General features: G+C 40.0%; 1 protein-coding gene across 6 annotated transcripts in view; it reads left to right on the forward strand.

The window, feature by feature from the left end:
- GRIP2 (glutamate receptor interacting protein 2) overlaps nt 1-16,000 on the forward strand; it is a 503,998-nt gene that overhangs the window by 285,791 nt on the left and 202,207 nt on the right. Inside the window, exon 1 of one of the 6 annotated variants that reach the window (XM_060766228.2) lies at nt 5,136-5,350. The exons of the other annotated variants lie outside the window; for them this stretch is intronic. Within the exon in view, the coding sequence (XP_060622211.2) occupies nt 5,272-5,350 (79 nt within the window). The 5' untranslated portion in view covers nt 5,136-5,271. Of the gene's footprint in view, nt 1-5,135; nt 5,351-16,000 lie in introns of those variants that run through there. 6 annotated transcript variants of the gene reach the window in all.

The raw sequence follows: 16,000 nt of genomic DNA on the forward strand, positions 1-16,000 counted from the left end.
AAACACCTGCTCTCTCATTTCCCTGTCCAGTGTTAGTTTATGAAAAAGAGTTATGTTGGTGTCTTACTAATAAAAAACCACCTACACATTTGCCATGGTCCCACTGAGATCCGACACGCATAAAAAGTGAACTTTTAATGCATTGTGTGCAAATACAGGAGTTTGAACCCTGGTCAGTCTGCTTCTGTCAATGCAAGATAGGTTGAAATTGCGGTTGCCAGAGAGAGTAAGTGTGTAGAAGAGGTAATTTCAGCTGGTACTGCTTCTTACCTGGTTGTATGACAAGGAATTGCCCCCATTAGTGGAATAGGTTAAACGCTTGTGACGGAAGGACAGCTGACCGACAGGCTCAAATCTGGGGAGAGCAGCGTGAGCTACCTCTGTCAGCTCCAGCTCCCCATACAGGGACATGAGAGAAGCCTCCCACAAGGATCATAAAACATCAAACATCCGGGTGTCCCCTAGCCAGTGTCCTTGCAGATGGCCAATTCTCTCACACCAGAAGCGACTTGCAGTTTCTCAAGTTGCTCCTGACACACACAAAAAATGACAAGGAATAGCTGCTGAAATTCTCTTTTCTGTGAAACCATTAACAACCTCATCATATTGGCCTATATTTGGCAGAAAACATCCCATCAAATGACATAGTGCCAGCTCCGTGGGTGCAGGGGGCAGAACTGATATGCCACTGCCACCTTGGCAACATGGGAAACTTCCTGTGTTACCAATCTATGGGGGGAAACCATGCGCTCCATATTTCCCCCATATGATCACCTTCCCAGTGAGGGGGGTGATTCAAGGTGTGGGGTGCCAGATTTCCCATGTCTTGTGGCAAAGCTGACCACCAACCTCCTTCTGCCACCGGCCATCTGATGAGATGGACAGATACATGAGCCCTACCCAGCTTTCAGTTTGGCAACTCTAGATGAGACTAATGAACATAGATAACCACAATGACTGAAGCACTGACTAAGTTGAAATCTTGGAGAGCAAGAGGACTCAATTTGGATAAACTCTATTATGTCTGTTGCCTTAGTCACTTTTCAGTGTGGGTGAAGCAGTCCCAGAAAGACTTCTGGAAACATTCCCATGGAACATACCCTGCATTTTTAGTAGTTTTAGCTAGTGGTGGAGCATAACTTTCTCATTATTGCTACTGAAATCTCATTTCAGTCTACCATACTTTATGCTGATCTAAATCTGGGCATTAAAAAATCACAGTTAAACTCCATTAAACTGGACTCCTCCAGATATTTTGGACTTCAGCTCTGACAATTCCTAACAGCTGGTAAACTGGTTGGGATTTCTAGGAGCTGAAGTCCAAAACACCTGGAGGGGCACAGTTAGAGAAACACTGTTTTAGAACAAGGAATTGGCAAACCACCTTTGAGTATTCCTTGCCAAAGAAAACTCGATTAAATTCATGGGCTTGCCATAAGGAAGTGGTTCTTAATCTGTGGGTCCCCATGTGTTTTGGCCTACAACTCCCAGAAATCCCAGCCAGCTGTTAGGATTTCTGGGAGGTGAAGGCCTAAACATCTGGGGACCCACTGGTTGAAAGCCACTACCATAAGGCAACTTGAAGGCAGGCGCGTGCACACACACACATTACTGCATAATGTAACAGCACATCAGATTGTTAATTACAGAATACAAAACTTCTATTGAAATTTAAAGCCATACAGAGCTGTATATAAAACAAAGGGAAACCTTTAAATTGGTGTGTATATCTTTGAAGAAATGAATCTGTAAACTGTGAGTTAATATAGTGAATGCTGTTTGTTTATTTATTTAGAAAAGGAGGGGGAATGATAAGCCCCTTTAAATGAGAATGAATTATAAAATACCAGTTCTGTAGATCAAAATCCCAGAGACCTACTTACAGAAATGTGAGATTGCTCAAATTAATGTCTAAATATTTTATTGAATTTTAATTTGCTTTATTATGTTGCATGATTGCCCTGAGTACCTTTGGCTTCATAAATAAAATTAAAGTTGTGCTGAAATAATTTGCTGCATAAAAATTAATGATTTAATGCTTTGGGACATATAAAAATTGCAGTAGATTTTTTTCCAATTGCTAATGATGGGGAGAAAATCCTAAACCGTACAACTTCAGGTAACCCAATGCGATCATGTTAGGTTAGTGGTCTACAGTGCAAAATATTTGTGGTTATTGCTATTTACAAAGGAGAAACAAAAGTTTTGGACTAATAGCAAACTTTACCACTGATACTAAAATAGCATATTTTCCAGAACAGTTAAAGCAAATAAAGGCCAAATAACTCATACCTCCCTTCTACACCAAAAACCATATCCATGGTCCTTGGATGATGAATTCAAGAATAATCCGATAAGCATAAAAGTACTGCTCTGTTAACAGACAGATAGCCCTATTAATTACACACATTTAAAAGACTCCTGTGCCTTTAAATCTGTGTAGAAAAATTTGCCAGGAAGAATTAGCTTCCCTACTACATGCTTACAGTTGCCATTTAATTCTCACCTTACTAAGGCAATTCCTTAGTAAGGCCATAGCTGTATTGCACCATACTATACTGACCATACCTTTATTGTAAAGTACTATGGCATGTAATACTCCCTATTCTGTAGAAGTTCAAGTTGTATATTCTTTAAAGTATTATACCTTTTTGTCTCAAAGGATGCTGTGGATTGGACTTTGGGGTGCTGTGGAGTTGATTTATATGGGTATGTATTATGATGTGTTTAACTAGTATCCTATACTTTGTTTGTATTCGGTAGAGTATAATGGACTTCATCTATTTAAATCCTAATAGCAGAGTACAATTTGTCAGGTAGTAATTTTTACAAAGAACAGTTTCAAAGTGCTCCATGTGGCTGATTATAACATGACCTATAACATGACCTTCAGTGTAGGTATATTGTATGATATTGAACTTCTTGTACAAGTGTTCAAAAGATTTTAGCTTAATGATTTCTGACAGTTAGAATGTCTTAGATATTTAGCTGGATGTGTATTACAAGTATACTTCTATGTAGCATGCAAAAACACCTCCAAACATTCCTGTTAAAGTTCATTTTTTCTTTATAATCTTCCTTGTATAGGTATCCTTCAACTCTTTGACTCACCTTCATATGTGTATTCTCTTGTCATGCTTCTTACACAAGTTGAGCATCTCTTATCTAGAATTCCAAAGTACTGTATTTCAAATTATCCACATGGATGAGATTGTGGCACCTTTGCTTTCGAATAGTTCAATGTCCACAAACTTTATTTCATGCCCAAAATTATTTAAAACTAGCTCGGGGACCTGGAGTTGCCTGGGTAATTTGAAAAAGTCATTTTAATGGTACAAAATGCTTAAGGTTGTGTTTTAACTAACTGACATCATGTCAGGTTAACCCCGAAAAACTCCATCAGTACTTAAAGTTGGCTGTGTTGGGCAAGCTTGCTCTAGATGCATCATCAGCGGGGTTCAGTATGCTCTTTGGCTGTAGAGTAAACTACAACTCCCACTATGGTGAGTCAGTCCCCTCAAACCCCTCCAGTAGGTTGAATTAGTTATGGGGATTCTGTATGCCAAGTTTGGTCCAGGTCCATAATTGGTGGAGGTCACAGTTTCTCTGGTTGTGACTGAACTACAGTTCCTAGAAAGGAATGCCATCCCTCCCCCAAACCCCTCCAGTAATCAAATTTCAGCATATCAGATATGTGTGCCAAGTTTGGTCCAGATCAATTGGTGTTTGGGTTCACAGTACCCTCTGGATGTAGGTGAACTACAACTCCCCCAAATCAAGGTGAATTTCCTCCAAAGATCTCCAGGTGTTTTTCTTTCTTTCCTTTTTTGGCTGGTCATGAGGGCTCTGTGTGCCAAGTTTGGTCCAATTCCATCTTTGGTGGAGTTCAGAGTGCTCGCAGGTGAACTGTAAATTGCAGTACCTACCACTCCAAAATGCCAGATTAATTCCCCTCAAAACCCACCAGTATTCAGATTTGGGCATATCGGGTTTGTATGCTAAGTTTGGTCCAGACCCATCATCGTTTGCATTCATAGTGCACCCTGGATGCAGGTGAATTACAGCTCCTATAAATCCCTCCAATGTCATCCAGTATATTTTGTTGGTCATGGTGCCAAGTTAGTTCCAGGTCCATAGTTGGTGGAGTTCAGAAAGCTCTTAGATTGCAGGTGAACTATAAATCCTAGTACCTACAATTCCTATAAATCATGGTGAATTCTCCCCAAACCTCTCTGGTATGTTCAGTTGCTGATCAATTCCTTTGCTTGCTGTATGCCACAGCAAAGTATAGGAAAGGGTTTTGGGAGAGACAGTGGGCAGGGTTATGCAAATTCCACACCAATGGAGAGAGTAAGAAACACTGGGTGTCTGTGGTGGAGGAAAAACAGAAAATCTAGGATGAAATTGTTCCTGTATTTAGGCCTTCACTTGTGTGGTGGGCAGTATTGTGTTTGTGGAGGACACTGCCCGGGGTTATACATGTTCGCAGCACTCGCTATAACCTGCGATGTCATTGGAGGGAGGGCCTTTGATGACTCCTCATAGCTAAAGATCATAGCTGTTTGTGGAAGTAGGAGCCTGCCTGTGAAAGTGGACACCTCAGTCAGAGACTGAGTAAACTTACCTTCAGGCTATGTATATAAGGTATATTTGAAACATAAATGAACGTTGTGTTTCAACATGTCTTCATGTCCAAGGTATCAGTAAGTACAGATATGCAGATAAAGGTATTCCAATATGGGGGGGGGGGGGATCAAAAACACCCCTGATCCCAAACATGGTCTACCTGTACTGAAATCAGTTTGTGTCATGTTTATCTCCTTCTCCAAGACTATGGATTTGACCTTTGTTCATTCACATCTGCCTATTAGATATAATGAGGTGCTGCTTGATTTTGACCTTTTTAAATAGATACCAACCATTGCTTTGGCATTAGGGAGAGAGCCCCCAAAGGAACAGCTCTGTTGACCTGTGATATTTCCGAGCCTTCTTAACTGATCTCTAAGAAAGAGTTAATTATAGCCTTTCCCCCTTCTTGCTCAAACATGGTTGGGTATTAGCATTTGAGCTGTAATTATTCATGCTAATTGCTTGTTTGGGGAGTTAGGGGAGTGAAGGGAGAGAGCTCTAGTCTGTACATCAGCAAAGAGCTGATCAGAGCAGGTGCACTTCATTGGAGCTGGATTGCATGGTTTTAGGGGTTGGGGTGGTCTGAATTGTGCTGGGGATGCAGAAGTAACTGACCAGTGTGGAGTGGATCAGGCCAGGCTAATGTTGCTTCCTCCTCCAGGACTGAAAAAAAAGAGCATGCACTTCCTGCAGACCTTCCTCCGGTGGAGGGCACTCAGAGGTAATTGTTCGCTCAATTGGCCCGTTCCTTTGATTTACTGCAATTAGACACCTTTAATGAGGCTTCCTGCTATTTGTGATTTCCTTTTAAACTGCTTAATGGATTCATGGAATGGTAGGCTATCAGTATTATGATGGTAGATCCCCCCCCCCCCCCGATGTCATATCTTAAAGTTGTGTTGTATGTGTTTTCCTGTTTTGTGACTTTCATATTTATATGTATCTGTGTCTTCGAGGTGCTGAGGTTGTTGGAACAAATGACATATATCAGTGTATGGATCTTTAGGGCACCTCACAGTTATAGAGGAAAATGAGCAGGGGGTTGTGTATCCCTTCTCCGTACAGATGGTCAGAAAGAGAAGTAGTGTGTATGTGTGTTAATGAAATGTATTGATGGAGGATGAGGTGTTCTCTTACAATGAATTGTTATTTCTCGGCTTTGAAGCAGAAGTTCAGAAGTGTGGCAATGTGAATTACCTAGCACAAAAATATAAGATTTGGGCGTCTTGTTAAAAAATTCTGGATATGAGGAGTGCTACATCACATCCCAGTACAGGTTGAGCATCTGTGTAGAAAGAGCTGCAGTAAAAAAACTCCCTTTTTCCCTTAGCCAAGCCACCAGAGGCCTGAACTTTTGTTACAGAGGATGACTTAAAATAGTCCCCCCCCCCCCCCAGAAATGATTAGATTTTACAAAACCCTTCCTTTCTGAACATGCTGATTTCTTTTTGTGTTTTATATTGTTTAGCTATGTTATTGATTGTTTATTCCATTTTATGTATTTTATTGTATTGTATCTATTGCATTATTATGTTGTAAGCCGCCCTGAGTCCCCTGAGGAGAGGTGGCGGGATATAAATAAACATTATTGTTTGTTATTATTATTATTATTATTATCATTTATTATTTATTTATTTATTTATTTATTTATTTTACTGACACAAAAACACAGTATGTCACAGCTAATGAGATATATATGCTGGATTTCATATCACAAAATCACAAGTTGAACACTTCCCAAGCGTCTAGGACTCTGTGATGTATTTTTAAATGATGCACACAGATCCAAGTAAGGTGGTCTTTTGTGGTTGACAGATCGTGATTTTGTCAATGTTTATTCTTTCCAAATGCCAGCTGAGATCTTTTGGCACGGCACCCCGTGTGCCGATGACCACTAGGACCACCTGTACTGGTTTATGCCAGAGCCCTTGCAGTTCGATTTTGAGGTCCTGATAATGGCTTCTTCTTCTTCTTCTTCTTCTTATTATTATTATTATTATATCTGTTATCTGAAAATCCAAAGGAGTCCAAAACTAAAATTGTCCACATGAGTGGCTGAGAGAGGAGTGACATCTTTGTTTTCTGATGATTCAGTGTATGCAAACTTGTTCTCATGCAAAACATTATTTAATTTTTTGCATGAAATTTCCTCCAGTATATAAGGTACATATGAAACATTTAATTTCATGTTTAGACCGCATCTCTAATATCTCTATGTACAAAAGTGCAAATACAGACATTCCAAAATCTGAACAAATTCAAAATTCCAAAGTCTTCAAATAAAAAACAACATTTCAGATAAAGGATACTCGACCTGTAAATGGAAGGAAAGAGCAAAATTCATAGCAAAGTTGAAAGGTGTGTGGTTGGATATAAAACATAATAGAACTGACGCTTATATTTTTGATAGCTCAAGGTGATATTGGTGGGCGCTTAAAACAGAAATAGGGGATCTTAAAGGGTGTTCACATGTGGTCTCAAGAAATATTGAGTGAGAGCATTTGTTCACTGCCTTTCCAAAATGGAACTATTAAATTAATAAATGATAGTCCACTCCCAGAGTAATGGGTTTACCATATTATGAGGTAGACACTGTTGTTAATTTCTGTTTAAAAGTCCCCGTTTCTACTCTGTTTCCTGTGATTTAAAACCTGAGCAGACTATTCTGGTGGAAGTGGTTTCAGGATTGATGCCAAGGCTGATATTTTGCATCCCACATAGAGTCCCATTAATCTCAATGAGATGTAGAGAAACAGTGCTTGTGATCTGGAGCCAATACCTCTTAGTTCTGGCAACTCATTTGGGCTTGAGGTTGGTGAAGATGGTAATTTCAATGAAATAGTTTAGGTTTGGTTGCAACTAGAGATACTTATAAATGCCATTTTCCACCCCATTCTCCCACCCTGTTTTAGTTCCTGTCGATTACCTTCTCTATAAAGAAAGCAAGGCTTTTTCTCATGGTATGCAGATACATAGATGGGGAAAGCATGAACTGTAAGAGTTGGCTACATTCCTGGCGGTAGTGATGTACTGCTATGTGCATTTGCTAAATGCAGAAACCGAACCATGAAGCACCTTTGAAGATGAGACTCCACATGGGATGGGATTCTGGTATATTATAAGTGTTTATGTGCATCATTTTGAGTTCATGATAATATCTGAGCAATTTTTTTAAAAAATGAAGGATCACTTATCTTTCTACAGGTTTCCATCAACTGAAGGTCCTGACTTACACAAGTATGCATTCATGTTCTCTGTGATTTGCTCATCTGGGTGCTCTTTCCTGGTTCATTAATGCAAAATGTCTCCAAAATTTCTAAGACCATGTTCTCAGTGCCCCCCCCCCCATGACAATAATGTTCACTCCTAGGGAAGTGTAGGAGCCCCCGATGGTGCAGTAGGTAAACCCGCTGAGCTGCTGAGCTTGTTGACTGAAAGGTCATAGGTTCGAATCCGGGGAACAGCGTGAGCTTCCACTGTCAGACCCAGCTTCTGCCAACCTAGCAGTTCGAAAACATGCAAATGTGAGTAGATCAATAGGTACCGCTCTGACTACTCCATGCAGTCATGCCAGCCACATGACCTTGGAGGTGTCTATGGGCAATACCAGCTCTTTGGCTTAGAAATGGAGATGAGTACCAACCCCCAGAGTCGGACATGACTGGACTTAATGTCAGGGGAAAACCTTCACCGTTACCTTACCCAGGGAAGTGGGTAGGTAGTGAAAGCTAGTAGGAAGCCCAGAATGTGCAAAAATCTTAGGGCCAGCCTTTGCAAAGTGACACCTTAATTGATGTGCTTGGAATCTGCCCCAGTCAGAAGCAACTAGTTTTTCCCAAAATGTAACTTTTCCAAGCTCTGGCATTTTGAGGGTTGCATATTACAAACCCATTTGTTTTAATTGCTAGTGTTGTGTGTCTTCAAAACCTTTTCCTGTGATGAACCTAAAATGGAATCTCTCACAGGTTTTTCTTGGCAAGATTTATTCAGAGGTTTGCTTTTGTCTTCCCCTGACACTGAGAGAGCATAACTTGCTCAAAGCCACCCAAGTGAGTATCTGTGACCAAGTGAGGATTTCAACCCAGGTCTCCAGGGTCATAGTCCAATGCTGAAACCACTATACTAGGCTGGTCTTGAATCTGTTCCTGTAGGAAGACACAATATGTATGACATGTGTGAGAATTATATGTGCATTTCTCTTTCCACAAAAACACATTTTGAGGAGCCAAGCTGTAACTTGCATATCTTGAGGCAGCACAATTCCATCTAACAGGCATCTGATATACAGTCAGCCCACCACATCCATGCATTCTGCTCCCACAGATTTCACCATTCAAGGCATTAAAATATATTTTTAAATCCAAAAAAGCAAACCTTGATTTTGCTCTTTAATACAAGAGACGCCATTTTACTATGCCATTGAATATTTTGGGACCTGATCATCCATGGACTTTAGTATTCATATCGGGCCCTGGAGCCAAACCCTAGCAGATACCAAGAACCTACTATATTTACATTTAGACTCATTTTAAGGTAGGCACATTTTCCTGACTAGTTGCTGCTGACAAGTTCACTTGAATAACTCCTGAGAATGGGCTCTGTTAACACTATCATTTGTAGGTAGCCATAATTGCTAGGTGTATTGTGCTTCCTACCCAGCAGGAATTTCTGCCAAAGAATGTTGTGCAGAGGAATGCATAGACAAAATGAAAAGGTAGCATTTAACAGGGAAGAGTTAAGGGGGAAAACCTGAATTAATTCCAAATGTTTTTGGAATTGATTGTGAACCAAGATCCATGTACAGACATCACCTCCTTCACTTCACCCATTCCTTCTCTCCCTCTTCTGTTAAAAATATGTATTTTTATTACTTTTGTGCCCTTTGGCAAGTTTGCAGAGATGATTGCATTTGCCTGAAGATGTATGTGAAGTTTAGAAATGTCTCATGCACCTGATGTTCTTAAGGAAACCTTGCTGTGCACTTCATGTCAAAATAATGCTTTTTGCTAAAATATGGAAGTTTGATAGGGTTGGGAGGTCTCACCACAGCATCACTAGCCTCAGAATATTTTTCAGTATGTGGCACGGCACACTGTGTGCAAACTTAGCAGTTGAATTCCAGAAAGCATATTGAAACATGTTGATATGTCTGAGGGTGGCAAGTGAAGGGAGACTTTTTTGCCTGAAGGCAGAATTGTAAGAAAGTGGCATTTTAGAGTTCGACTGTGTAAAACTTTCTGGCAAACTGAAATTGAGTCTTGTTTTAAATAAACCATTCATCATTAAGATGAATGTCTTCCTGCATGGTTTAGATTATTTATACACACTGAAAATATGCCTATAATGAAGTACTTTTAAGCCAGTGGAAGTTTTTAGAAAACTATGGTTTGGTGGAACAGAAAAGATTTACAGGCCTGGCTTATATTCTTAATTTGACCTTCAAAGGAAAAGATGGACAATGAGAGATCTTTATGCATCAGGCTAACTTTGATAGCTACATACATTTGAATGGCATAAAAATACTTTCCATTTGAGTACTTACAGTCTCCTAGAATATTCACAGCAGTTACAGTCTGGCCAGTTCCATTTTGTACTATTTAATAATAAATCCTTTGCCCAACTTACTGGGCAGGGGGTTGCTCTCATTGGTTAGGCAAGGTGGGCCTGAGTGAAGACTTTTTTACTCAAGTCCACCAGATGGTTATTTAAGCTAGCACAATTCCTCCTCCAGCTCAGTAGCTGTCGAGCTCTCCCCACTCTCCCATTCTCTGCTTGTTCCATTATTATTTCTAAGTTGCATCTCCTTGTCACAACTTGGGGGTGGTTGGCATGGGCCCAGGATCTAGAACTGGCTTGTTCTCCCTCCCATATATTTATTTATTTATTTATTTCTTGCATTTATTGACCGCCCCTCTCAGCCCGAGGGATTATCTGAGTTTCCAGCGAGGATCAGGGCAGTGCAGGTAATCCAGAACAGCATTGGACAAGAACCTGTACTATATCCCTCTTGCCTGTTTCCAGTGTCAGCTCGGCTGAGCCATTCGGATCTGTCTGGTGGCTCCTTCCTCTGTTCATTGGGCCGGTAGCTGGGCGGTGTGATTTGACAGTCCCGAACCCATGTATGTCTGCCAACCCTGTATTAGCTATAACCAGTAAACAAGTTGTGGCCTTTGTTATTCTAATATATCTGTGTGACTGGTTCTTCCAATAGGTATTAGGATGATTGCCCTGTGCATGCTACAGGCTTGGTGACATGCATATGTGTAGCTTGCTCCAGAGTATTCGGGAATTGACAGCTGGCTTGTGTAATTTCAATAAAACAGTATAATAAATACCATAAATATGTAGGTTGTATGGCAATGATGCTCCACCAGTCTGTAAGAATATGGGAAGAGGGTACACTATTGGTGCCACTGTTCCATTATTTCCTTCCTGTATTAAGTGATTGCATCACAAGATTGAATGTGTAGCAGTATAATCTTTCTGTAGTTCGATGGCAGAGAAAGCAACTCAGCTTCATGACTATATTCTACTACTGAAAGTGGATCCAAATGGCTCTGTGAATCTCTTCAGCTGAGGCATGGGGAAAAGAAAGGTAATGTGATGCTGAGTGCTTTGATGGTACTTAGAGACCCCAGACATATTTATTTGATACTTTTGCTCAACCAAGCAAAAAAAGTATCTATTTGGTTTCTGTTATGTACAAGCAGCTGAAATTCCTCTGGCATATAGAAAAGTGGCTACATGTGTACAGAAACAGCCACAATTATTTCCCAAAATAGAGGAAGCCAGCAAAAGAGCTGGAGCAGCCGTGGGAAGAGTTGCCAGGTTTGTCTATACATATTGTGATCAGCATTGCCCATGTGTGATCTTATATAGAAGGATCTTTGTCTATTAGGCTAATGCTTCTTTCTTCCTATGTGCTTGAAAAAAATGATTATTGAAAAGATCTCTAGGTGGACAAGATTGATCATGGCAAGCTATTTGCTCATGCAGAGACTAGAATGGTGTAGGGCAGGGGTCCTCAAACTAAGGCCCGGGGGCCGGATGCGGCCCGCCAAGGTCATTTACCCGGCCCTCGCTCAGGGTCAACCTAAGTCTGAAACAGCTTATAAACACATAACAACAACAACAATCCTATCTCATCAGCCAAAAGCAGGCCCACATTTCCCATTGAAATACTAATAAGTTTATATTTGTTAACATTGTTCCTCATTTTAATTATTGTATTGTTTTTAAGTGTTTTTTATACTACAAATAAGATATGTGCAGCGTGCACAGGAATTCATGTTTTATTTTTCAAATTATAATCCGGCCCTCCAACAGTTTGAGGGACTGTGACCTGGCCCTCTGCTTAAAAAGTTTGTGGCCCCCTGGTGTAGGGCATTCATGTGACATGGAGTGGAAGAATTCTTCATGCTACCACATCAAGAAGAATATTGGAATTTGAAACAAATTAACTCATGCCAAATTATTTGGATTTTTTTATTCATCTTGTGCAGAAAAGCAAAAGTTTCTAGATTTGAACCAATAAAGTGGTACGGTTAGTCCTTCCCATCCACAGATTCCACCATCTATGACTTGAAAATATTTTTTTTAATCCCAAAAGCAAAACTTGATTTTGCCATTGACTACACCACTCTATAAATGGTACTGGAGCATTCATGGATTTTGATATCCACAGAAGGTGCTGGAGTCAAATTCCAGTGGATGCCAAAGCCCCGCGGTATGATGAATTCGACATGTATCAGCTTTCTAAACACTCTACCTTCATTGCTGTTCTCAAGTACAATGAATCAACTGTGCTCTGTTTGATAGAGTTATTGTGGGATAATCAAACACACTTGCTTGGAAATTTGGAATCAGGATCACAAGTGAGCATAGCAGGTCTGATTCTCTTGATTTTGTCCTTCAGGCTCAAAGACCCAAACATTTGCTGAAGGGGAAGGGCGGAGGAAGTAGAAGAACAAGACAGGCCATTCCTATCTTCAACATAGTGTCCTTTCCTGCTGTGGATTGCTGTTGCACCCCAGACCTAGAAACATCTATGACTTTAGCACCACAAACAATTTCTGGTAAAAACACATAAAACATATAAAATTCAGAACTAAAGAAAAAAAATATAATCCAAAAGAAAAGGGGGGGGGGTTAGCAATAGGTGATAACCAAACAATAATCCAAATGCCTCATGCAGACCCCAAGATAACACAGTCCAGGAATAGCCAAAATATCACAAGTACAGCAGAAGTCCACAAACAAAAGGTATACTTAGTAAAACTTGAGCAGGAATATAAAGAAAAGAACATAAAAAACTTCCAGGAAACTTAAATCCAAAACCAAGGCTTGACTGGAGACAAGAACCAGAGAACTCAGACCTAGCTTCACACTTGAACGCTACGTTACTTGAACTAATTCTTAGGTAAACAACTTGCTAATTAATATGCACCCATTAAGTCATGTTTTTCCCACTAAATCTCTCCCTAATTTTCCCATGTAATCGTGCTGACATATGATGCCTATTGTTTCCTCTGATCTGTAAACAAAGACCTTTGTTGATCTCCATAACCCCAGGTGTTTTCTCCTGATGTCCTTCAGTATCATTTATCCCTTCACCTGACTGCTTATCTAATTTTGCAGTTTCTGGCTCCTCTGACTGACCTTTCTAAGTCAGATTTCTCAGAGAGAGAAGCATCATTGCCCTGACTTGAATCTTCATCACTTTGAGCCCCAGGAAATCCCACAGGCATTCTCACAATCATTAGTGAACCAATCAGCTTCAGGAGTCTCAGGCTGATCTCCAACAATTGTGTCTCAGAACTCCTTGACAGTTGACATGCCATTTCTGCAGAAGGGAAGTCTCACATCTCCTGTTCAATGCAAGTCAAACAAAGAATATTAGTTTTTCACTAGGAACTCTGGGACTTCTATCCCTAGTATCCAGCAGGAAAATACACTTTTCCTACACCAGGATAAGCTTATGGATCTTGAAGTAGATAAAGGGAGAGGAGATATGCACGAGCTTTTGTGAGAATGATCATGAAACACAGCTCTCAGGCATTTGGTTGGGACACCCACAAAGGCTCGATTCTTTCCAATGTGGTAGTTCCAAGTCCTGTAAGTATAAAGTAACATTTCCCTCCCCAAGTCCTGTACCTGCTGTTTTAGAGTTAGGCCACCCAATCCTAACATTTCATCCTATAACAGATCAGCCTGACTCCTACTTTAGTCATCACAGTTCAAGAGACACCACAGAATTTTGTGGCCAATGCACACTCTGTGGTATATTTCTACTCACCGCAATGGTTCATTAATACCATACTCCAAGGGGTTAGCTTGTGAATTCCACTTGTTTGGAAAATCAGGCTGCATAGAATTCTCTGGAGTTTCAAGGCATTCTTTCTCTCTAAGAACAGGCAACCTCTGCAAGGCTAAGGGCAATTTTTCCTGGTTAGGGACTGAACAAAAGGCAACTGGGTGAGAAGCTTAGAATGAAAATGGCAAAATAGATACACATGAGATAATGTAAACAAGGATATATATTTATTTTTAAAGGAAGCATGCAAAATACATTTTGTTATGAAAGTTAGTATTAAGAAATAAAATCCCTCTAAACTCAATTATTTTAAAATATTAATTTATATTTAATGCATTTAATATTATTGTATTAATTAAAATTAATTGAGGATTAAGACTAACTGTTCGATCTTCATTATACAGTGATCTTATTTCATTATACTGTAATTTTTAATTTTAAATCATCTTGGGAAGCCTTGCACTTTAAATCAGCTTTTCTAGAAGTCCAATACAAGCAGTAGCAGTGAAGGCAAATGAAAGGATTCCTACTCCATTTGACTTGTGAAATGCTTTTAAAACCAAGGTTTCTGTTTGATTTTTCAACAGCACTGTGGTTTTGTGTTTAGACTATTAATTGGCACTGTGTTGCTACATTTAGTGGTTACAGTTAGCCACTGAAGTCAGGTCACAAACTATCCTGAATGGATGAAAAAAGTGGGTGATGTCTTATGGGGCACACTTTAAAAAAATATTCAAAACTCAATTGAAATATGGGGAATCTTAAAAAAATAAAAGAACAGAGAAGCAATGGTGCCCCTCTGTTCTGCTCTGGGTAGACCTTACCTGGAATACTGGGAATCACAATTTAAGAAAGACATTGACAAGCTAGAAAATTTCCATAGGAAGGTGACTAAAATGATCAAAGGTCTGGAGACCATGCCCTACGAGGAGCATCTTCAAGAGCTGGGTATGTTTAACCTGCAGAAAAGAAGACTGAGAGAGGATATGATTGCCATGTTTAAATATTTGAAAGGATGTCATAAGGAAGAGGGAGAAGGCTTGTTTTCTGCTGCCCTGGAGACTAGGACTTAAAATAATGGGATCAAATTGTAGGAAAGGAGGTTCCACATGAACATTAGGAAGAACTTCCTCACCATTAGAGCTGTTCAACAGTGGAACTCTCTGTCTCAGAATGTGGTGAAGGCTCCTTCTTTGGAAGCTTTCAAACAGAGGTTGGAAGGCCATCTGGCATGGATACTTTGTGCTTTTCCTGCATGGCAGGGGTTTTGATTGGGTGGCCCATGTGCTCTCTGTGAAGCAGCTCATTGACCTGTACAGCAGACTATGGGGGCACACATCCAACTTGGTCAAAGTGTTTCCCACTATGCTAAAATTGGGGGGATTTCTATATAAATTGGGGAAATAATTGCTAATAAATGCTAATAATATTATATATATGTATATGTGTGTGTGTGAGAAGGGTGCATATAAATGTCATAAATAAATAAATAACTAGGAGAAAGTAGTCAGTAGCATAATACACGGAATCTACCTCCCCAGGTGGCACTTCATATCATAAAATCTTTGTTTTCTCCTTTTATCTCTAAGGTGCTACAAGTTCTCTTTGGCACTTCAGATCCTACAGATCAGATAGGGAGATGATGGAGCAGTGATGTCTTATGGGGCATAATAAAAGAAAGATTAAAAACTCAATTGAAAGATGGGGAACCATAAAAAAAAACAAGGAAGCAATGGTGCCTGTCTATTCATAAACCTAGGTTCAGCTGAAGAGTTTCCAAAGTGCTGCAAACTGACACACTGGAAATGGCATTTGTAATGTCCTCCTGGTCATGGGGCACTGTGAGAGAAGCAGGACCTCAAGGTGTTTCTCCACCTGTTTGTTCCTCATTTCCCAGTAACTTGATTCGCAGCATCTCGGAAACCCTTCACATGAAGTGCAGCCTGATTGAAAATGTCATTCATAAACAGAACTGCAAATCCCCAGTGAGTTACATGATTGTAAGTCTATTTTACAACTGAGCATCATGCCAAGTACACTCTCATTTTGTGGGCAACA

This window comes from Anolis sagrei, chromosome 2 (genome assembly GCF_037176765.1).
Source record: "Anolis sagrei isolate rAnoSag1 chromosome 2, rAnoSag1.mat, whole genome shotgun sequence".
NCBI lineage: Eukaryota > Metazoa > Chordata > Lepidosauria > Squamata > Dactyloidae > Anolis > Anolis sagrei.